The following is a 25294-nucleotide window of genomic DNA, read 5'->3' on the forward strand; positions in this document are numbered from 1 at the left end:
GAAAAAAACATATAACATATAGTTATATGTTTGTTAATTCATGCATTTCTTATATAAAATAAATTTAAAAAAATACTATTTTCATTTATTATGAAGACTGAATAATAACATAAATGTTTCCGTTAGTACTTCGCCGGTTGTCACTTTCAAAATGGGAATTAGTTCAAAACCATGTAAGAAAATGTAAGTGTGTCAGCTCTTCAGTCCAATTTGAAGACCTTCCAAGAAATATCAGGGTAAAATACAACCTCTAAAAGTGCCGTAGTGATTTCTAGTTTATCACGATTTTTTTTCCGTCCGTCGTTTTGTGAATATCATCTATTCGTTGGTTCGTGACCCACGAATTTAAAAAATAAACGATCATCACATTTTAAATAAACCTCAACCGTTTCAGTTGTTTTTTCTAGATGACTTTTTTTTGTTTTTTGTTTTGTTGGCTTGCTGTCTTATATGTCTCTGTTAAAATATACCCGGGGCATATCCATCTCCTTTTATTCGTAAATAATTAAAAATCTTGGACGTTCACTGAAAGAATTCGATTTGAAAAAGTGGTGAATGTTTTTGAGATGTGCTGATGGATCGTCGTACGGTGTAGATGTAGTCCTAGTGTAGTCGGCTATAGCAGGTTGATGTTCCTTTTGGTTAATAAAGCCAGAGACATATAATACTATACAAATCCTTGTTAAAGCTCATAACGTTTCTACGTATTTATACATCAATGACTTTCAAATATTTAGGTTTTGGTGTCGGTTGTTAAGGAAAAGGTAAATCCAGAAAAGCGTAGAAGGCACGAAACAATTCATAAAGAGTTTTATGCAGTTATAAAATACGACGGTGTTTTGTAATAAGCTTGCCCTCATAAAGGGAGGCAACTCTAAACTGTCGAAACTCTTCAATGAAGAGATTTAATAGTTTAGATGTATTTCAGAAATTCTAGAACGACTTAGAACCTTTAAACCGTTTTAAACACATCATCAGTATACAAAAAAGGTATTTGAGGGTTTTTATTTTGAAGTTAGATTTTTATCTATGACCATTAAGGATTTATTTTAAAATTATGTGATAACTGAACATCTGAAATGCACTGCATAATTTGGCCATTGTTAAGTCAGCACCTGTAATCAGAAAAGCCATATTTTATTGTCATTGTTTGTTACAAGAGCGTACATGTAAGTGTTTGTAATGCGTTTTCTGTAGGGTAACTGTTGTGTTCCATATTTTATTTTAAACAAACTTGGGGAAAAATGGGTAACAGCTCCTGTTCTGTAGAAATATCAGCCTTGTAAAAGGACAAGGTTCACTTTAGGCCAAATATGGCCCTGAATTTCAACTTTATCATAAAATTTCAAAATGGCAATAATTTGGTTCTTAAATGGATCTATTTCAAAAGCCTTAATTCTTTATTAAAATAAATCTCTTCATAAAAGTACATGATTGGCTTCAAAATCAGCACATTTTGGATATACATGTATCATGTGTATACACCTTATCGCTATTTGTCCGCCATTACTGGACATCTCAAAGGTTCCCGTAAAATTTTGACGTCACAATAGAAAATAACTGATGCCATAATGGAAACGTGATTGTTGTATGACGTCAAAAGTTCAATTGGCGCAGATTCTCAATTCAACCAGCGCAGATTTCCAAATAGCGATAAGGTGTATTGTCAAAATACAGTTATTTTTGTGCATTTTTTGGTCCTTAAAGCACGAGGGAACCATTGGCTGCAGCCTAGGATTTAAATGTTCTGTAATCAAAAGTTGCCAATTGTGATATTACATCCCTAGACACAAAAAGTTTCTGGATCATGGGTGGCAGCCAATAAGTAAATTATGCTAACAACTGTTAAGAATTATTGAAAATTTGAGCAAAACTGATGTTACAGCACAAATAATGCATATTTAAAGAGTCAATACTTCGTCATTTTTAATGTGATGTACCAAAATGAAGTTATTTTGTATTAATAGTAATATCACAACTATTTCTATGTGAAATTTGTAGTATTTTGACCTGATTAAAATATGCTTCAAAATCTTAGGGCCAATTTTAACCCTTCGTGAACTTACTCCTTTGCAGTCCCCCCAAAAATATGGGATCATCCGGCAAAAATTGTCCTAAAATGCAGTTGAAAAAAACTTATTTTCTCACTGAATGGGTAAGGAAATTTTTTTAATGGCACCTTTGTAAATACATATAAAACAGGGTGGATTTTAGGCTCTTATAACAACACTCTGTCTAGGGTTTTTTTTATACTTTATTTATAATCATATTCAGGAAATATAAAAATATAGCCCTGAAATAATAATAACAAATATACATGTATAATAAGGTTATTAATTATCACAGTTACATATGAAGTAATCACATATTTGTATGTATAATAATTGAGATCATTTAATAAGTACAAAGTTAAAATATCATAGCCAGATAAACGTAATAATAAGTATATGATCAACATTTGAATATAACTATCAAACATTCTTAAATGGAACATTTTATTAGAATATATCAAGATAATATTACTTAGAATCATATTCTGTGTATAGTAACAAGGGAGATCATCACTTCTCAAATACATATTTTACACCACTATCAAATGTACCAAAGCATGTCAATAATATGCAAATTAATAGAGATCAATATGAGCCTACCAATTTGTGAAATCAGGCTATACACAACATCAACATTATAAGCAATGCTCTACATCTATCATCAAATATATGTCTGTACGATCAATGAATCCTACAAACAATGTACAATAACAAGTATTTGAATACACATTCAGTTCCATATAACCAAATTATTACAATATTTTAATAATCAATTACAATAATACATGTAATATAATTTAGTTTGTGATAATTTTTTATATCATGCTACTCCCTTCAGATAGAGAATTATCGCTAGAAAGTAAGGGCGCACATACTGTTGTCAATGTAAACATAAACGATGTTATAGACAAAATAGCTGTTAACAGATTAACAACGGTCTTTCAATCTCGTCGATGTTTCTTGGCCACATCTTATCTCAGGGCTGTCACCCTCTCGATGAGATTGTAGCTGAGAAACACCCTCTCATTTGAAAACCATCTATAATCTGTAAGCACATGAAAAAGTAGTTAAAAAAATAAGGTGATAGCTGTGTGATATTTTAAGATAATTTGGCCATTGAATGGAGTTTATATCTCTGACTACACAAATTGAGATCATATGATGACTGTGTCACAGTGATTGATTGTTATTTGATTCAGTTCTGTCATGTCTGTGATTTAAACCAAGTAGAGGACGAAGCACATTTTTTATTTCAATGTCCTAAATATAACCATAGGAGAAAACTTTACTATCTCAGATTGATAACCAATGTAAAATATCTAAGTACAATTAACCTGGTTTTATGGATAATCATAAATGAAGACAACACATTTTTATCTCTATTGTGTGAATTTTTAAAGCTTAACTTTGCAGAAAGAAAACAGCATAATTGTACTCAATCATAATGATCATCTACCTGGTAAAAAGAAAATGTTTATTTCAACAATCAGAGTTATCTGAACTTATCTCTCTTTATTCACTAACTGGACTTGTATGATTTATACTTATATGATGACTTTTATGTATGTTCTAATGTACTGTATCTAATTAACATAATCAGAGTGAGCGGAGCGAGAAAGATTGGTATGAATGTGTGAATGATCGTGTGAAATTCTGTAATGCCTAAAAGGGCCCTGTGATTAGGAAATAAAGAATTTGAATTTTGAATTTTGAATTTGAATTTGATTTATTTGCTTAAAATCCAGAGATAAATATGTCATGTGTATAAAAAAAAAGATGATGATGCTGAACATAAGACATAAAACTAAAACAAAAATGAAATGACAGAGTATCTAGTTATTTGCTGCTAAGAATTACAATTTCCAGTCATGACCTCATAATTAATATATAATAAACTAAACAAACATGCGATTGCATTTTTTACTTGAATTACAATGTATGTTTTATTCTTATTTGAAGGATGGCCGATAACAGTGGCACAAATGAGTCCACAGGAAGTGGCTCAAGTGGGTCCACAGGAAGTAGCAGTAATACTGAAGGCAATGCAGGACAACAGACTGGAGGATCTGTATTGGTAGGATAATTATGTTACAAATTTATATCACATGTACATTTTAAACATAGATCTTGTATGCATGTGACAATAAACACGAAGTAATTTAGTTTGAAATCACTCTAGGTGAAGATTTTTTATGGAAAATGCTGATTATTATTGATGTTGACTTTATTAGTGCTGAATCTGTTGCAAATTCACATAATCAATCATTAAAAATGTTTGTGTATTTTGATATGTATTAGGTATGTTTTTCATTTGTACATCAACATAAAACACATATATGGATATGCTACATAAAACACATATACATGTATGGACATGCCACATTTGCAAAGAATATTAATCATTGATTAAAGTTGTTCCCCTTAATTCCACCAAATTTGTTATATTTATAACAAAAAAAGAAAAAAAAACACTCAAAGTCATGTAGTGAAGTTCAACATATATGCTAGATGGCCTTACTTGGCAAGGAACAAATGTACAAAGGTGGTTGGATTACTAAACCAGATTTTGTAAATGTCTAAGTAATGGTCCTTAAACTCTTATTCCACATGATGGAAATTTAATCAGTTCTTTAATTTCTTACACACACACTAAAAAACATTTGTTTTCAACTAACTATATGATATGAGGGTCAATTTTATCTCTCACCTGTTGTAGAGATATGTTGAATTGTGTATGTAAGAATGATGATTATCAATAAGATTGCCTATTGTTTTGTTACAGACATTGATGTTGTCTAAGAAGATAGAATCAGCTCTGTGGATCACCAGAATCTTCACCATTGCCTGTACCTTTCTCTTCTTCTTTCCTATTGTTGGGTAATAATCATTATTGATTTTATAACAATAAGGGGGAGAAGATACCAAGGGGATAATCAAAAATCATAAGGGTGTAAAGTAAAAGACAGACAACATCATGTCAAAGAGAAAAAATTGAGCCAAAGACACACAACAGTCCATAGAAAACTAAAGATTGACCCCACATAAAAAAGTGGTCAAACTCAATTCCTGTTTCACAATGACTGGTCAAACTCACTTCCTGTTTCACAATGAGTGGTCAAACTCAATTCCTGTTTCACAATGGTACCTGTTGTTGTGCTCATGGCAAGTACAAATTTAGTGGAATGTCTTAGAAAGTCAATTCTGCTACTATAAAGAAAAGATTTTGCTGTACACAATAATTATAAAGAGGGGATAAAATGTTTGAAAAAGTTAACAATCTGCTAAACAGAAAGGTTTGATATCAGAATGGTATTAACATTTATCTAACTACTGGTATACATTATTAGAATGTAAATTACTCCTGTATCTTTTATATTTTTATGCTTTTTTTTTTATCAAATGCTTATACTTGACATTGTGCTTTATATTTTTAGTGGTAGCCCATATGGATTTTATCAGCGAGCATTAATCAGTAATGCTGCTACAAGTGCACTGCGACTACATCAACGATTACCAAACTTTCAGCTGAACAGACAGTTTTTATCCCTGTTGTTAGCAGAAGACAGCTGTCATTATTTGATTTATTCCCTTATGTTTATGAACAGCTATCCATTAACAAGTATCCTTTTTGTTTATCAGAAGTTGTGTCACTTTTGAATTACAACAAGAAATGCTTGAACAGATGACAAAAAAACTATCTATAAAAATGCAACAAATTGTTACACAAATGGCAACATTCTTTACATGGACATTCTTAATTTTTATTAAGACATTCTACGTGTGTGTACTAGTGGATGTCTAAAATTTATGGTTAAAAGGAAATGCATACAAGAAAAAAATATATATCAATAATTTTATCATAAGTTTGAGTTATATTCCCCTGACTTTTTATGAAAAAAGTTTGAGAAATTTTTAGACCTCTTTCATAAAGTTTTATAAATGAATTACATATTGTTATTCTTAACGTTTTACTAGTGTCTCTAATTCCTATCTGTTTGTATGCAGTGTTACATGCATGTAACTTTACAGTACAAATTTTGAATGTAAGTATGTTTGTGGTAGGATATATAAATCCATCATATATTTGTTAATTTTCATTTTTTTTTAACTGGGTTTTACGAACGTTGGGTAAGTAACGAGAGTTATGGTCCTTGATAGAATAGAAATTCAATTTGACAGCTCTTGCTTTTAATTTTTATTACTATTCTTCAACCCAAAGTCACAGTAAGGTCTTCAACATAAGCAAAAGCTCAGATCTCACTGAAATTTCAAGACAGTATCTGGCACCAGTTTGAGCAGAATCTTTATATGATGCCAATAACCTATGTTTTGACTTGTTAAACTAACTATATAAATAGGCACAAAGCAGAAAACAGTGTGCAAAAAAATAAAGAGAAACAATAAAAAGGAAAAGTGAACTTTTGTACAAAACCAGTTTGTATTCAACATTGGTTTCCACTAGTTACATAAAAAATGTGTAAAGAAGATGAGTCTCTCAACAAATGCTTTCAAATTAAAAATAAATTATATTTTTAACCCTTCATCTCTCAACTACCTGTAGCTTTGAAACTGGTCTGTTCAACTTTTACATCAGAGCTATAAAAAATTGTTGATTAATGTAATCTAGGATTGAACCGCTGCACGAGATCACGATAACAATAATAGCCTGCAAAATTTCACCTTGATTCCAATAATTTCATCTTATATTTGTCCAATTTTGCTGAGCAATATGAAAAAAAAGATGTGGTATGATTGCCAATGAGACAATTCTCCACCAGAGACCACATGGCAGAAAAGGTTAGCAACTATAGGTCACTGTACAGCCTTCAACAATGAGCAAAACCTAAACTGCATACCATGCTATAAAAGGCCATGAAATGAAAAATGTTAAACAATTCAAACCAGAAAACTAACAGCCTCATTTGTTTGTTTTCAGTACATTAATAAGTTTCCAATAATTTCTAGTTATACGACCGCAAAAATTAAAAATTTTTTGGGCGTATATTGGTATGACGTTGGCGTCGTCGTCGTCCGAAGACACATTGGTTTTCGCACTCTAACTTTAGTTTAAGTGAATTGATCTCCATGAAATTTCACCATAAGGTTCAATACCACGAAAGGAAGGTTGGGATTGATTTTGGGGGTTATGGTACCAACAGTTAAGGAATTAGGGGCCAAAAATAAGCATTTTTGTAACTTCCAGACAATAACTTGTGTGTAAGTGTATGGATCTCTCTGACATTGTACCACAAGGTTCCATATCACAAAGGGAAGGCTGTAATTGATTTTGGGGGTAATTGCCTCAAAATTTTAGGAATTAGGGGCCAAAAAAGGGGCAAAAAACAAGCATTTTTCTAGTTTCATGACAATAACTTGTGTGTAAGTGTTTGGATATTTCTGAAATTGTACTACAAGGTTCCATATCACAAAAGGAAAGCTGGAATTGAGTTTGGGGGTAATTGCCTGAAACGTTTAGGAATTAGGGGCCAAAAAGGGGCCAAAAATAAGCATGTTTCTAGTTTCCAGACAATAACTTGTGTTCAAGTGTATGGATCTCTCTGAAATTGTACTGCAAGGTACCATACCACAAAGGGAAGGCTGGGATTGAGTTTTGGGGTGATGAATCATAAGGGGGTTCAAAAAATTTGGGGGGGGGGATTTTTTTTTTTTCTTTTTTTTTCTTTTTTTCCTTTTTTTTTTCTTTTAAAATTTTCCATTTTAAGTTGGTTATTTCTGATTTATATTTAAAAGCAAATAATAATGATATGGTAGGAGATACACACCAAACAGGATGTGTAAATTATTATATAATAAGTATTGTGCAATAGCAAGAAATTTTCAATTGCACAGTATTGCACAATAGCAAGAAATCTTCAATTGCACAGTATTGCACAATAGCAAGAAATCTTCAATTGCGCAATAGCAAGAAATATCCAATAGCACAATATTGTGCAATAGCAAGAAATTGTCAATTGTACAGTATTGCGCAATAGCAAGAAATATTCAATTGCACAGTATTGTGCAAAAGAAGATGCTTCGTATAAATTGCTTATTTCTTGATCAATTTCAATGGGGTTTATTCTTGAATTCTTGGGGTTCTTTAATATGCTGAATCTAACCGTGTATTAAGTTTTTGGATTTTGGGCCCCGTTTTTAAATTGGTCCACATTGAGGTCCAAAGGGTCCAAAATTTAACTTTGTTTGATTTCATCAAAAATTGAATTATTGGGGTTCTTTGATATGCCGAATCTAACCGTGTATTTAGATTCTTAATTTTTGGTTCCGTTTTCAAATTGGTCTACATTAAGGTCCAAAGGGTCCAAAATTAAACTTAGTTTGATTTTAACAAAAATTGAATTTTTAGGGTTCTTTGATATGCTGAATCTAAACATGTATTTAGATTTTTGATTATTGGTCCAGTTTTCAAGTTGGTCCAAATCGGGGTCCAAAATTAAACTTTGTTTGATTTCAACAAAAATTGAATATATGGGGTTCTTTGATATGCTGAATCTAACCATGTATTTAGATTTTGATTTTTGGGCCCCGTTATCAACTTTGTCCACATTGAGGTCAAAAGGGTCCAAAATTAAACTTTGTTTGATTTCATCAAAATTGAATTCTTGGGGTTCTTTGATATGCTGAATCTAACCATGTATTTAGATTTTGGATATTGGACCATAATAGGTGAATGTCTAATTTAAAATTTTTAAGTTCTTAGACCACATTCATTCTGTGTCAGAAACCTATGCTGTGTCAAATATTTAATCACAATCCAAATTCAGAGCTGTATCAAGCTAGAATGTTGTGTCCATACTTGCCCCAACTGTTCAGAGTTTGACCTCTGCGGTCGTATCAAGCTGCGCCCTGCAGAGCATTTTATGTAAACAAGTAATTACTCTGAAAAATAAATATAAAGCATGGAATTTAATTGATAAATTTTTTAAAATTTTAAGCCTATTATTTACTGTGATTACTGTTTTTATACGACTGCAAAAAAAATTTTATGGTCGTATATTGGTATGACGTCGTCGTCGTCCGAAGACACATTAGTTTTCGCACTCTAACTTTAGTTTAAGTGAATGGATCTCAATGAAATTTTACCATAAGGTTCAATACCACAAAAGGAAGATGGGGATTGATTTTGGGGGTTATGGTACCAACAGTTAAGGAATTAGGGGCCAAAAAGGGGCCAAAAATAAGCATTTTTGTAACTTCCAGACATAACTTGTGTGTAAGTGTATGGATCTCTCTGACATTATACCACAAGGTTCCATATCACAAAGGGAATGCTGGGATTGATTTTGGGGGTAATTGCCTCAAAATTTTAGGAATTAGGGGCCAAAAAAGGGGCAAAAAACAAGCATTTTTCTAGTTTCATGACAATAACTTGTGTGTAAGTGTTTGGATATTTCTGAAATTGTACTACAAGGTTCCATATCACAAAAGGAAAGCTGGAATTGAGTTTGGGGGTAATTGCCCGAAACGTTTAGGAATTGGGGGCCAAAAAGGGGCCAAAAATAAGCATGTTTCTAGTTTCCAGACAATAACTTGTGTTCAAGTGTATGGATCTCTCTGAAATTGTACTGCAAGGTACCATACCACAAAGGGAAGGCTGGGATTGAGTTTTGGGGTGATGAATCATAAGGGGGTTCAAAAAATTTGGGGGGGGGGGATTTTTTTTTTTTCTTTTTTTTTCTTTTTTTCCTTTTTTTTTTCTTTTAAAATTTTCCATTTTAAGTTGGTTATTTCTGATTTATATTTAAAAGCAAATAATAATGATATGGTAGGAGATACACACCAAACAGGATGTGTAAATTATTATATAATAAGTATTGTGCAATAGCAAGAAATTTTCAATTGCACAGTATTGCACAATAGCAAGAAATCTTCAATTGCACAGTATTGCACAATAGCAAGAAATCTTCAATTGCGCAATAGCAAGAAATATCCAATAGCACAATATTGTGCAATAGCAAGAAATTGTCAATTGTACAGTATTGCGCAATAGCAAGAAATATTCAATTGCACAGTATTGTGCAAAAGAAGATGCTTCGTATAAATTGCTTATTTCTTGATCAATTTCAATGGGGTTTATTCTTGAATTCTTGGGGTTCTTTAATATGCTGAATCTAACCGTGTATTAAGTTTTTGGATTTTGGGCCCCGTTTTTAAATTGGTCCACATTGAGGTCCAAAGGGTCCAAAATTTAACTTTGTTTGATTTCATCAAAAATTGAATTATTGGGGTTCTTTGATATGCCGAATCTAACCGTGTATTTAGATTCTTAATTTTTGGTTCCGTTTTCAAATTGGTCTACATTAAGGTCCAAAGGGTCCAAAATTAAACTTAGTTTGATTTTAACAAAAATTGAATTTTTAGGGTTCTTTGATATGCTGAATCTAAACATGTATTTAGATTTTTGATTATTGGTCCAGTTTTCAAGTTGGTCCAAATCGGGGTCCAAAATTAAACTTTGTTTGATTTCAACAAAAATTGAATATATGGGGTTCTTTGATATGCTGAATCTAACCATGTATTTAGATTTTGATTTTTGGGCCCCGTTATCAACTTTGTCCACATTGAGGTCAAAAGGGTCCAAAATTAAACTTTGTTTGATTTCATCAAAATTGAATTCTTGGGGTTCTTTGATATGCTGAATCTAACCATGTATTTAGATTTTGGATATTGGACCATAATAGGTGAATGTCTAATTTAAAATTTTTAAGTTCTTAGACCACATTCATTCTGTGTCAGAAACCTTTGCTGTGTCAAATATTTAATCACAATCCAAATTCAGAGCTGTATCAAGCTAGAATGTTGTGTCCATACTTGCCCCAACTGTTCAGAGTTTGACCTCTGCGGTCGTATCAAGCTGCGCCCTGCAGAGCATTTTATGTAAACAAGTAATTACTCTGAAAAATAAATATAAAGCATGGAATTTAATTGATAAATTTTTTAAAATTTTAAGCCTATTATTTACTGTGATTACTGTTTTTATACGACTGCAAAAAAAATTTTATGGTCGTATATTGGTATGACGTCGTCGTCGTCCGAAGACACATTAGTTTTCGCACTCTAACTTTAGTTTAAGTGAATGGATCTCAATGAAATTTTACCATAAGGTTCAATACCACAAAAGGAAGATGGGGATTGATTTTGGGGGTTATGGTACCAACAGTTAAGGAATTAGGGGCCAAAAAGGGGCCAAAAATAAGCATTTTTGTAACTTCCAGACATAACTTGTGTGTAAGTGTATGGATCTCTCTGACATTATACCACAAGGTTCCATATCACAAAGGGAATGCTGGGATTGATTTTTGGGGTAATTGCCTCCACATTTTAGGAATAAGGGGCAAAAAACAAGCATTTTTCTAGTTTCATGACAATAACTTGTGTGTAAGTGTATGGATCTTTATGAAATTGTACTACAAGGTTCCATATCACAAAGGGAAAGCTGGGTTTGAGTTTGGGGGTAATTGCCCAAAAAGTTTAGGAATAAGGGGCCAAAAATAAGCATTTTTCTAGTTTCCAGACAATAACTTGTGTTCAAGTGTATGGATCTCTCTGAAATTGTACTGCAAGGTGCCATACCACAAAGGGAATGCTGGGATTGATTTTGGGGGTAATTCCCTCAAAATTTTAGGAATTAGGGGCCATAAAAGGGCAAAAAAACAAGCATTTTTATACGACCGCAAAAAATTTTTTGTGGTCGTATATTGGTATGACGTTGGCGTCGTCGTCGTCCTTTGGCGTCGTTGTCCGAAGACGCATTAGTTTTCGCACTCTAACTTTAGTTTAAGTGAATGGATCTCTATGAAATTTTACCATAAGGTTCAATACCACAAAAGGAAGGTGGGGATTGATTTTGGGGGTTATGGTACCAACAGTTAAGGAATTAGGGGCCAAAAAGGGGCCAAAAATAAGCATTTTCTAGTTTCCAGACAATAACTGTGGTACGGTGTATGGATCTCTCTGAAATTATACTACAAGTTTCCATACCACAAAGGGATGGTTAGGATTTGCTTTGGGGGGTTATTGCTCAAACCGTTTAAGAATTAGGGGCAAAAAAGGGGGAAAAACAAGGTTGTCCTGGTTAATGGACAAATACTTTAGTACAAAACATAATTTAAAGCAGTGTAAGGGAGATAAATCAAATACATCATTGAAATTATCTCCCTTACACTGCTTTTAAATTATGTATAAAGTAATGAACAATTAAGATAATTTAAAACAGTGTAAGGGAGGTAATCCAAATACAACGTTTTGGTTACTTCCCTTACACTGCTTTTAAATTATGTTTAAAGAAATGCATATTTATAAAGGAAGACCAGTAAAAATATCTGCAAATGTTGCATCTTTTTTTTTTACAAAAAAATCCACATGAAAGATTTGACACTATATTTTAAATTCTATTATAAAATAGATTAAGTTAGCACTATGGTAAATTTAAATGGGTAATTATGGTTGCAAACTCCATTGGAAATTTGAATTGAGATTATGACCATATCTTGAGGGAAAGAATTTTTTTGGGGAAAAAAGGGGGTGGGGGGGGGGGGGGGTAAAAAGAAATTATGGGGGGTCAATTTTTTCTCATTTCAGATTTCAGAAATTAAAAAGAATTATTCTTCAAATATTATTTTTTTTTCAAATTTCAAATATTGAAAAATTTCAAGAAGTAATCTTAAATTGCACAGTATGGCGCATTAGATTTGTAAAATCTTTGACCACATTTATTTATTTGTTATGTTGAATCTTACCGTGTATTTAGATTTTTAATTTTGGGTCCAGTTTTCAAATTGGTCTACATTAAGGTCCAAAGGGTCCGAAATTAAACTTTGTTTGATTTTAACAAAAATTGAATATATGGTGTTCTTTGATATGCTGAATCTAAACATGTATTTAGATTTTTGATTTTTTGCCCAGTTTTCAAGTTGGTCCAAATTGGGGTCCAAAATTAAACTTTGTTTGATTTCAACAAAAATTGAATATATGGGGTTCTTTGATATGCTGAATCTAACCATGTATTTAGATTTTTTATTTGTGGACCCCGCTATCAAATTGGTTCATATTGAGGTCAAAAGTGTCCAAAATTAAACTTTGTTTGATTTCATCAAAAATTGAATTATTGGGGTTTTTTGATATGCCAAATCTAACCGTGTATTTAGATTTTTAATTTTGGGTCCCGTTTTTTTAGATTGGTCTACATTAAGGTCCAAAGGGTCCAAAATTAAACTTAGTTTGATTTTAACAAAAATTGAATTCTTAGGGTTCTTTGATATGCTGAATCTAAACATGTGTTTAGATTTTTGATTATGGGACCAGTTTTCAAGTTGGTCCAAGTTGGGGTCCAAAATTAAACTTTGTTTGATTTCAACAAAAATTGAATATATGGGGTTCTTTGATATGCTGAATCTAAACATGTATTTATATTTTAGATTTTTGGGCCCAGTTTTCAAGTTGGTCCAAATTGGGGTCCTAAATTAAACTTTGTTTGATTTCAACAAAAATTGAATATATGGGGTTCTTTGATATGCTGAATCTTACCATGTATTTAGATTTTTTATTTGTGGGCCCGCTATGAAATTGGTTCATATTGAGGTCAAAAGGGTCCAAAATTAAACTTTGTTTTATTTCATCAAAAATTGAATCATTGGGGTTCTTTGATATGCCAAATCTAACCGTGTTTTTAGATTTTTAATTTTGGGTCCCGTTTTTTAAATTGGTCTACATAAAGGTCTAAAGGTTCCAAAATTAAACTTAGTTTGATTTTAACAAAAATTGAATTATTGGGGTACTTTGATATGCTGAATCTAAACATGTGTTTAGATTTTTGATTATGGGACCAGTTTTCAAGATTGTCCAAGTTGGGGTCCAAAATTAAACTTTGTTTGATTTCAACAAAAAATGAATATGGGGTTCTTTGATATGCTGAATCTAACCATGTATTTTTATTTTGGACATTGGACCATAATAGGTAAATTAAAAAAATTGAAGTTCTTAGACCACATTCTTTCTGTGTCAGAAACCTATGCTGTGTCAAATATTTAATCACAATCCAAATTCAGAGCTGTTTCAAGCTTGAATGTTGTGTCCATACTTGCCCCAACTGTTCGAGGTTCGACCTCTGCGGTCGTATCAAGCTGCGCACAGCGAAGCATTTTATTCTAGTTTCAGGACAATAACTTGTGTGTAAGTGTATGGATCTTTATGAAATTGTACTGCAAGGTTCCATATCACAAAGGGAAAGCTGGGTTTGAGTTTGGGGGTAATTGCCCTAAACGTTTAGGAATTTGGGGCCAAAAAACAAGCTTTTTTCTAGTTTCAAGACAATAACTTGTGTTCAAGTGTATGGATCTCTCTGAAATTGTACTGCAAGGTACCATACCACAAAGGGAAGGCTGAGATTGAGTTTGGGGGTGATGAATCATAAGGGGGTTCAAAAAATTTGGGGGGGGGATTTTTTTTTCCTTTTTTTTCTTAAAAATTTACCATTTTAAATTGGTTATTCCTGATTTATATATAAAAGCAAATAATAATGATATGGTTTGAATAGGTAAATTAAAAAATTTTAAGTTCTTAGACCACTTTCATTCTGTGTCAGAAACCTATGTTGTGTCAAATATTTAATTACAATCCAAATTCAGTGCTGTATCAAGCTTGAATGTTGTGTCCATACTTGCCCAAACTGTTCAGGGTTCGACCTCTGCGGTCGTATCAAGCTGCGCCCCAGCGGAGCATTTTATTTTTACAGGTTATGGGTCCACAGTCTATTCAGTTTGTCAGAAATATGATAACCAAACTGCAGGCTCAGCAAATCAGTATACTGAGATTTATAGCCTGTACTGAGATATTTATTATGCCAGCTGTCTTTTTAATGACATTTACGTAAGTGTTTTTAATTTAAATCAGAAACTAAGGAAAGGGAAACTGATGATTCGGTAAGGTCAATCAATAATATTCTGATGGTTATCAAGCACCAACTCATGGACTCAAGTAGGCTTTTGTTGTAGTTTTTGTTCAACATTTTGGGGTAGAAAAAGTAATCGTAAAATATAAGGAGTTTGGGAATGATTGTAAATGAGACCATAGATCTAGGATGTAAACAATTAAAGGGAACTGTATGGCCTTCAACAACGGGGCAACCCCCGTACTGTATAGTACTATAAAAAGCCCTGACATTACAAAATTTGAAACAATTGAAAAGAGAAAAAAAAAACGCCTTTTTCTTTATGCTATTTCTTGGTCTTGTCCAAGTTTCATAACACATGAAGGTTTACAAATTGATCATGTCAAAAAAATTTAATCCCAGACTGTCTGTAAATGTGAACTGTTAAAGTCCATCTATTAGAAAAAATACAAAAAATGAAAAAAATATGTTTTCAAAGGTTTGCTTCAGACATGATCTCTTAATCATTAAAAAGCTTCTGCCAAAGTTTCATAAAACTCTCTGAAGGTTTGTCAAAGCAATTGATGTGTAACAAACTTTAACCCCAGACTGTATCTACTTGTTAACTGTAAAAGAAACTAAGTCCATTTATCAGTAAAATACAGAAGAATGAAAATAAATATTTTCAAACTTTTGCTCTGGATACTGTCCTTTAGTCATAAACAAGCTTCTGTCCAAATTTCATAAATTTCCATGAAGGTTTGACAAAGTTATTGATGACTGAAAAACTTTAATCTCAGACTGAAACTGAGTGTTAACTGTGAAAAAAACAATTCCATTTATCAGTAAAATATGGAAAAATGAAAATAAATATTTTCAAAATTTTGCTCTGGATACGTCTTTTGGTCATAAACAAGCTTCTGTCCAAATTTCATAAAATTCCATGTAGGTTTGACAAAGTTATTGATGTCTAAAAAAACTTCAACCTCAGACTAAATCTGAATATTAACTATAAAAAAAAAACTAAGTCCATTTATCAGTAAAATACGGAAAAATAAAAATAAATATTTTCAAAATTTTGCCCTGGATACTGTCTTTTGATCATAAACAAGCTTCTGTCCAAAATTCATAAAATTCCATGAAGGTTTTATAAAGTTATTAATGGACGAAAAACTTAAAATCTCAGGCTAAATCTGAATGCTAACTGTAAAAAAACTAATATAAAAATAAGGAGATGTGGTATGATTGCCAATGAGACAATTATCCACCAAAGTTCAAATAAAGTGGATGTAAGAATTTGTAGGCAACCGTACAGCTTTCAACAATGAGAAAAATCTATACAAATATAGTGGGTTATAAAAGCCCTGACATGAAAAATATGAAACAATTCAATTGAGAAAACTAACTGCCTAATTTATAACAAAACAATTTATGAAAAACAAATATGACATGAACCAACGACAACCACTGAACTACAGGCTCCTGACTTGGGACAGGCACATAAAGAATGTGGTGGGGTTAAACATGTTTGTGAGCGCTCAACCCTCCCCCTAACCTGGGACAGTGGTGTAACAGCACAACATAAGAACAAACTATAAAAATCAGTTGAAAAAGGCTTAACTCATCAGATCGATACAAAGCAGGAAAACATCAAACAAAAACACAGACCAGACGTGCTGGGTATTTATTCATCCCTCATCCCATATCAACAAAAAGGACACTAAGTACAGATCTGAGAGTACTCACTCTCAGTTACTGACAGCTAGTTCAAAGCCAATAACAACTAATAAAAAAAATCATGTATCTAAGACTAAAATATCAATCAGTACACATCCAACTTCCAATGGATTTAGTATAAAGACGTCATTAACAGTCAGAGAAAACATGACCTTGTGCAATGTCCTTTTATTAGTAAAATATGGAAAAAGGAAAATAAATGTTTTCAATATTTTGCTCTGGATACTGTCTTTTGGTCATAAACAAGCTTCTGTCCAAATTATATAAAATTCATGAAGGTTTGACAAATTTATTGATGTCTAAAACAACTTTAACCACAGACTGAACCTAAATGTTGATGCCGCTGAAGCTGACGTCGGAATCTAGGATCGCTATGTCTTGCTTTCGCGAAATAAATTTTGTAGGCTCCACAAAAAACAAGAACTACTGTGAGCATAGCTATCAAAACAATAAATTTGCATTGATATGGCATAGTCCATGTTTTTGCTATGATGCACCTCAAAAATTCAGGTGCATTGAAAAATAATGTAGTAGTAGCACATATCATTGGCAACATTGCAGCTTTCAATAAATCTAATGACAGGTTAAGAAGGAGTTGTAGATTATAGTGCCAGGGTACCCTTCACAGAGACGCTTGGTCAGTTGTGCGCTTTATTAAATAAGGATGGTTGTTGTGTACAAGATGCATGGATTATCACTTTGAATTTTAAATTCAATAGACAGTAATACCAGAACATTCAATATAATAAATTAAATAACACATAGCTGAGAGAGTGATAGAGTAGATTGTTATCCCTTGGTTGACAATGTTTTCTCAGGGTAACAATCTGCTCTAACACCCTCTCAGCTATGTGTTATTTATATATTATTGTTCTGTTTACAATTAATTTCATACGATTGATCATAAATCATTTATATATTTTGTATTACAGAGGTAAATGTTCCTTGTTCTTACCAATCATCTACTACAGATTTCTTCTACTGAGATATTCCTCCAGGAGAAACCCATACTGCAGGTAAATTAATGCAATTAATTATTAGCTTGTTATGGAGGAAGATGAAAGGGAGATAACTGCAATCAGAAACATGAACATGGTTAGATAAAATTATTGTTATCTCCCTTTTTACATGTTAAATGCATATATAAATATGTGTGACAAAGCTGAACAGACTGCAGCCAAAAGAACAAGTATATGTATTCTTAGAAACATCATAAAAAATTGTAGTAAAATATAAATATTAAGATTTTAAGACACTTTATGTAGTAGCACGATTTGATGTAAATGTGTTTGAATATACAACTATTTATTAACGCATTTGAAATTTTATGATCAATTCATACTGTGGAGTCATTATTATTTGTGGGTTAACAATTTTCTTGGATCTCGTGGGTATAGGGGAAAAAATGAATTCATAGTATGTGTTTATTTTTAAAAAGGATAATTAAATAAAAAATCATCAACATTGTCAAAATGTGTTTTGCATTTTGCTATATATACAATACCAAAATCTAGATGTTGAAAAACATAACAATCAGAGTATCTGTTGGTATATTAAAGAGTTGTTAAGAATAAAAATCCATAGAAGGTATAGAATAGTTTTATGTCCGTAAGTCAGCAATTCAACAATACATGTTGTATTTCAGAATTAAAAGGGTTTTCTCCTCCTTGCATCACACTAAAAAAGACTTACTTAAAAAGGCAAAAAATGTTAATTCATATGATTGTTATATAATTCTGAAAATGTTTACTTTTTTTTTTCTAGGACTCTGTTCCATGAACTAAGAGTAACTATAGAATATTTATGTAACAAGCCTCAATGTCCAGCTATGGTTAAGAATATGTTAACCAAGATTATAGCTTTCATTTCAAGGCTGGCTCCTACTGTAGCATAGAAGTGATCTCCAATCAGAAGGTGAGAAAGTTGGACAGGAAGTACAGAGTGTGTCTGTTTGAAATTAAGATAATGTGTTCAGATGTATCAGCAGCTGATTGTAATAGATGTGAACATTGAGGAGGATTTGTGATATGTTGTCTATTGTAATTGCGACTTGCGACTACTATATGTTTTCCAAAATATTGAAGAAAAAAATATTTTCTTTAATAAGTTATTGATTAGCTTTTATATTTTATACTCAAAAGACAAATAAGATAAGGGATTTTTGCACCATAATTGATGAAAATTTTGTCTTTATGTAGCTGAAAGCATTTAAATGCTTGAATCAGAACTATTTTTCTTTGGAACAAGTTTTCACTGTTTTTATGCCCTATCATCTAGTGTTACCTTTGTCTGTCCTTCCATTATATTGAAATCCAACTGTAGTCCAACAGACTTTTTTTATTACACCAGATTTTTGGTTTATTAGTGTATAGTGGTGGAGTTACAGATCAACATCTCTTTTCACAAAAAAATTATTTCAGTATAACTTACAATCAATTTTAGTTGTAAGATTGTTTGTGAAAAGAACCCCAGGTTCTTATCAATAATCTACATTTCTTGGACATGAAACAGACTATTTTCTGACACTATGTTGATTTGGTTTACATTATGGAATTTCTGTCACAGATTCCCATTTATAGGATCCACTTTATTTAGCCAGATGGCATCACATAATGTCAAATCACCAGTTTTTAAATTGGTGCCACTAAGGAGCAGGAACCATGTTTTTTTTATAATATTTATGTAAATCAATCTCTAGATTTCTATGTAGGAATTTGTCGATTGTTGTTTGTCAGTTTTTCTTTCTCGTGGCCATGATGTTGTCTGTCTTTTTCAAATTAGTGTTTTATTGCCCCATAGCATTTTCACTCCATTTTTTGGCATCAGACTGGGTATTTATGTAGTTTCAACACATCCAGTTCATTAACCATAAGGACCAACCATCGTTTATTTGTGTCATCCATCTCTTTTTCTCCACCAAATGCATTTTTAATTTAACTTTTAATTTTTTGGGAGAAGACATTGTTAAGTAATACTTGTGACTGATCCATTTGTCATTTTGAACAATAAAATATGTTTAAAAAAACTGAATTGCTTTTTTCTTTTCGTTTCGTTAATGTAAGATAGTAGTAGGCCTTTTGCTCTCTGACCTGAAATATTTTTCTTTTGTAATTTTTACTGAAATACACCAGAAATAAAAAATAACTCCATAAAAAAATACCTGGTTTCAATCCAAAAGTTATGAGAAAACAGAGTTAACTTTCCATCCCCCTCCTTTTGTTCTGGTTTGGTAGAGTTAAAGCAGCACAGATAAAGATGGTAATATTGCTGCATCGAATTCATAGTGTCATTACATTAAAAACTGTGGATATTCATGATATTATTTAGTGTAAAACTGTAGTTCAATGCCATTCATAGATGCTACAGTGTTTCAGTGGTAAAAGTTTATATATTTGGAAAGTGATGTTTTCTTACTAAACTTTGTGGAATATTTAGGTCTGAACTGTTGTGTGATACATGTATATAGGTGTGCAATATAATGTATTTATTTACTTGAAAAAATGTTTTCCTTTGCATGTTGGTACAAAAATGAAATATCTATATAATACTGTGTGAGAAGTCCCACCAAGTGAATTGTTCTTATTTACAGTGACAAAGGGTAATACATCTGTCAACTAATAATAGTCAATAGAAATTCACTCAGTCTCACAGTAGGTAAGGATACTAATGACACTATGTTGTTGTGTATTTGTTTTTAATTATATAGATGATTTAAATGCTGTATTTATATCACTTGTATTTTGAGTTAGAGGGAAGTATCTTGTCCAAGACAACATCTAGATACAGTGTGAAAGAGAGAAAACTGACCTTGATTCTATGAAGCAATTTTGAAATAGTCTCAATTAGAAATAGCATTTATGGCATTAACATCATAACATGATATTCAAGAAGGATTTGTCAAGTTGTTGTAAAAAGTTCTCAAAATAAATTCTCAAATTATTAACAATATAAGAGTGAGGTGCTTTTGAGCACTTTTTACAACAACTTAACTGCTTTAAAAAATCTCACACCTACTATAGCCAATGACCATTAAACATTAAATCTACTGAATTTGAATAATAAACCTACACTATATGATTTGGTTATAAAAAAGTATGCATTCAGTCTAAATACATGTATAATTTTTAAGGTGTATTTAGGTAGTGCTACGAAATCTGTGGCATAATGCAAATTATTGTAATATTAGAGAATATATAGAAATTTTATTTGTAGTAAAATATAGACATATATATATGTTTGCTGAGGAAATCTGAAGTTTACCATTGTCATGCTTTACAGTCTTGTCTTTTAGTGATCACATGGTCATTTACATCCTGGTCTTTTTAGTGATCACATGGTCATTTACATCCTGGTCTTTTTATTGATCACATGGTCATTTACATCCTGGTCTTTTTATTGATCACATGGTCATTTACATCCTGGTCTTTTTATACGACCGCAAAAAAATTTTTGTGGTCATATATTGGTATGAAGTTGGTGTCGTCGTCGTCGTCGTCCGGCGTTGTCGTCGTCGTCCAGCGTCGTCGTCCGAAGACGCATTAGTTTTCGCACTCTAACTTTAGTTTAAGTGAATGGATCTCTATGAAATTTTACCATAAGGTTCAATACCACAAAAGGAAGGTGGGGATTGATTTTGGGGGTTATGGTACCAACAGTTAAGGAATTAGGGGCCAAAAAGGGGCCAAAAATAAGCATTTTCTAGTTTCCAGACAATAACTGTGGAACGGTGTATGGATCTCTCTGAAATTATACTACAAGTTTCCATACCACAAAGGGATGGTTAGGATTTGCTTTGGGGGGTTATGGCTCAAACCGTTTAAGAATTAGGGGCAAAAAAGGGGGAAAAACAAGGTTGTCCTGGTTAATGGACAAATACTTTAGTACAAAACATAATTTAAAGCAGTGTAAGGGAGATAAATCAAATACATCATTGAAATTATCTCCCTTACACTGCTTTTAAATTATGTATAAAGTAATGGTTAATGAATAATTAAGATATTTTAAAACAGTGTAAGGGAGGTAATCCAAATACATCGTTTTGGTTACTTCCCTTACACTGCTTTTAAATTATGTTTAAAGAAATGCATATTTATAAAGGAAGACCAGTAAAAATATCTGCAAATGTTGCATCTTTTTTTTTTACAAAAAAATCCATATGAAAGATTTGACACTATATTTTAAATTCTATTATAAAATAGATTAAGTTAGCACTATGGTAAATTTAAATGGGTAATTATGGTTGCAAACTCCATTGGAAATTTGAATTGAGATTATGACCATATCATGAGGGAAAGAATTTTTTTGGGGAAAAAAGGGGGGGGGGGAGTAAAAAGAAATTGTGGGGGGTCAATTTTTTCTCATTTCAGATTTCAGAAATTAAAAAGAATTATTCTTCAAATATTTTTTTTTTTTTTCAAATTTCAAATATTGAAAAATTTCAAGAGAAAACCTTTATTGCACAGTATGGCGCATTAGATTTGTAAAATCTTCGACCACATTTATTTATTTGTTATGCTGAATCTAACCTCGTATTTAGATTTTTAATTTTGGGTCCAGTTTTCAAATTGGTCTACATTAAGGTCCAAAGGGTCCAAAATTAAACTTTGTTTGATTTTAACAAAAATTGAATATATGGGGTTCTTTGATATGCTGAATCTTAACATGTATTTAGATTTTTGATTTTTGGCCCAGTTTTCAAGTTGGTCCAAATTGGGGTCCAAAATTAAACTTTGTTTGATTTCAACAAAAATTGAATATATGGGGTTCTTTGATATGCCGAATCTAACCATGTATTTAGATTTTTTATTTGTGGACCCCGCTATCAAATTGGTTCATATTGAGGTCAAAAGGGTCCAAAATTAAACTTTGTTTGATTTCAACAAAAATTGAATATATGGGGTTCTTTGATATGCTGAATCTAACCATGTATTTAGATTTTTGATTTTTGGGCCCCGTTATCAACTTTGTCCACATTGAGGTCAAAAGGGTCAAAAATTGAATTATTGGGGTTCTTTGATATGCCAAATCTAACCGTGTTTTTAGATTTTTAATTTTGGGTCCCATTTTTAAATTGGTCTACATTAAGGTCCAAAGGGTCCAAAATTAAACTTAGTTTGATTTTAACAAAAATTGAATTCTTGGGGTACTTTGATATGCTGAATCTAAACATGTGTTTAGATTTTTGATTATGGGACCAGTTTTCAAGTTGGTCCAAGTTGGGGTCCAAAATTAAACTTTGTTTGATTTCAACAAAAATTGAATATATGGGGTTCTTTGATATGCTGAATCTAACCATGTATTTTGATTTTGGACATTGGACCATAATAGGTAAATTAAAAAAATTGAAGTTCTTAGACCACATTCTTTCTGTGTCAGAAACCTATGCTGTGTCAAATATTTAATCACAATCCAAATTCAGAGCTGTATCAAGCTTGAATGTTGTGTCTATACTAACCCCAACTGTTCAGGGTTCGACCTCTGCGGTCGTATCAAGCTGCGCCCAGCGAAGCATTTTATTATTGATCACATGGTCATTTACATCCTGGTCTTTTTATTGATCACATGGTCATTTACATCCACGGTCTTTTTAGTGATCACATGGTCATTTACATCCTGGTCTTTTTATTGATCACATGGTACCGTAAGTTGTCATACAGATTCCTGAAGAAATATTTTTCTTTTGAAAATCCATATAAGTATTCTTTTTCCATGATACTGAACCTGTTAAATGTAATTATATGTTTCTTAATAGAACATCACAATGAACCAGTTATTCTGTATATGCATGTAATTATTAAGCAACTTGCAATCTATCACAAGGAAACAACAGTATTTCATACTGATTTTTAACATTAAGTTTTTATTTTTTAATAACATTAACAATAAAATATCACAGTGAAGAGTGAGAGAGAAACAAAGAGACTTGCCAAATATATAATATAACATTTATGTCTTTCCAAAATATTTGGAAATGATAGTATTTTGTTTTAAAAATGTCAGGGTTTTTTTTCAAAAATATTTGAAACAATAAAGTTTTATATGTATGTTAAACAGATATTTATTGTAAACAGATGTTAAAAAGAATTACCTTAGCTATTCTAGTGAGGTCAGGTAAAATAAAAAAAATTCTTTTCAAACTTATTTTTCATATATTGTAACAAGTCTTTATGAAAGTAAAACAGATTTGATATGTTAATGTTTAGAAATCTAGTCCTTTCAATGGATGCTTGAACAATTTAATTAAAACATCTTTTCTACCAGATATCCTTAGTTTTTACAGTCTTGTTTTTATATACTGTGGATTCATTATTAATTGTGGGATACCAAGTTTCGTGGAATTAGTGTGTAAAGGTGAACAACTAATTTAAATGTTCAAAGAAGTAAAACTTTTCTACAGACTTGTATACTACCTAGGCAAAATCATGAAATCAAATATCCATGAAAAGACAATTTTTTCCTCAGTCCATGAAAGTTCGAATCCTCCGATAAATCTACAGTATAAATAAAGGAAGATGCAAGGTATACATCAATGAGACTGCAACTCATCCTCTAAAAAAATCAACCCAAAACAATGTCATGCTTTCTTATTTGTTTTTGAAATAGTCTTTAATGCAATTTTTTCACATTGTCTCAGTACACACATAATGCTTCATTTGTAATTTACTCTTGGTAAAGATTATTTCACAGTGACTGCTTCTGATAGTATATATTTCACTCTGAAATATCTCTGTACAGATGACAAAGTCTTGTCTCATTGACATTTTTTCTGCATCATATCTGAGTGTTTTCCCCTTATTTGGCAATAAACCAGAACTGTATAGTAGGTCACTGTGGGGCTCCAGTAGGATGGCCCCCTTAGGTCAAAAGGTCATATTGATTGCCTCATAGTCACCAGGTCACTTCTAAGAAAATTGACATAACAGATTTTCAAACATTTTTAAAGGTTTCAAGTCCTTTTATTTGAGACGTCGGGTCGCAGGGCCCCCTGCCTACACCAAAACCCCCTAGGGTCATAGGTTGCATTTGACCATGTTGGAGCCACCAACATATTGAGGAAGATACTAGAATGAAAATTGTAGGTCACAATATTGAGAGACAAACTTATTTTAAATTTACAAAAGGTCACAAATTTATGCCAGTCACTAGAAAAGCAGATGAGGTTAATCATTAGAATAGGCCAATAATGCATGTTAGTGAATAGAATAGGCCAAAAACGAATCTTAGTTATTAGAATAGGCCACAAATGTATGTTAGTTATTAGAATAGGCCACAAAAGAAGATCAAGTCATTTGAATAGGTCACAGATGATGTCAGTCATTAGAAAAGGCCAAAAATGCAAGTTAGTTATTATAGGCCAAAAATGCATGTTAGTTATTAGCATAGGCCACAAATTCATGTAATTCATAAGAATAGGCAAAAAAAGCATGTTAGTTATTAGAATAGATCATCAATGCATGTGAGTTATAAGCATAGGCCACAAGTTCATGTAAGTTATAGAATAGGCCAAAAATGCATGTTAGTTATTAGAATAGGCCAAATATTCATGTAAGATATTAGAATAGGCCATTAATTCATGTAAGTTATTAGAACAGGCCAAAAATGCATGTCAGTCATTAGAATA

At 31.9% G+C, this 25294-nt stretch overlaps 2 protein-coding genes across 6 annotated transcripts in view; both read left to right on the forward strand.

Annotated features, from left to right (window-relative positions):
- LOC127716385 (serine/threonine-protein phosphatase with EF-hands 2-like) overlaps positions 1–25294 on the forward strand; it is a 214437-nt gene that overhangs the window by 130714 nt on the left and 58429 nt on the right. The window contains exon 17 of one of the 4 annotated variants that reach the window (XR_007988894.1): positions 11484–11790. The exons of 1 other annotated variant lie outside the window; for it this stretch is intronic. The gene's annotated coding sequence lies outside the window, so the exon portion shown is untranslated. Of the gene's footprint in view, positions 1–7627; positions 8935–9641; positions 10967–11483; positions 11791–25294 lie in introns of those variants that run through there. 2 more of the 4 variants (XR_007988892.1, XR_007988891.1) reach the window with 2 other exon arrangements.
- Positions 870–23935, forward strand: LOC127716396 (transmembrane protein 33-like). 2 transcript variants are annotated; one of them, XM_052222587.1, is made up of 8 exons: positions 870–990; positions 4011–4125; positions 4834–4928; positions 5486–5670; positions 6027–6094; positions 14803–14936; positions 17607–17690; positions 18439–23935. In XM_052222587.1, the coding sequence occupies exons 2-8, from the start codon at positions 4012–4014 to the stop codon at positions 18566–18568; spliced, it is 810 nt and encodes a 269-aa protein (XP_052078547.1). In that variant the 5' UTR covers positions 870–990; position 4011; the 3' UTR covers positions 18569–23935. The 2 variants fall into 2 exon arrangements, with proteins under 2 accessions (XP_052078547.1, XP_052078546.1); XM_052222586.1 differs by lacking the exon at positions 870–990 and adding an exon at positions 1024–1169.

Source organism: Mytilus californianus, unplaced genomic scaffold, assembly GCF_021869535.1.
Source record: "Mytilus californianus isolate M0D057914Y unplaced genomic scaffold, xbMytCali1.0.p SCAF_9, whole genome shotgun sequence".
In the NCBI taxonomy this organism is placed as follows: Eukaryota; Metazoa; Mollusca; class Bivalvia; order Mytilida; family Mytilidae; genus Mytilus; species Mytilus californianus.

Excerpts from the sequence above, each read along its gene's own strand:
- LOC127716396 (XM_052222586.1), top strand. Across the intron at positions 5,671-6,026 it reads GAACAGCTATCCATTAACAA|TGTCTCTAATTCCTATCTGT; the intron begins GTATCCTTTTTG and ends ACGTTTTACTAG. Across the intron at positions 14,937-17,606 it reads GTCTTTTTAATGACATTTAC|AGGTAAATGTTCCTTGTTCT; the intron begins GTAAGTGTTTTT and ends TTTGTATTACAG.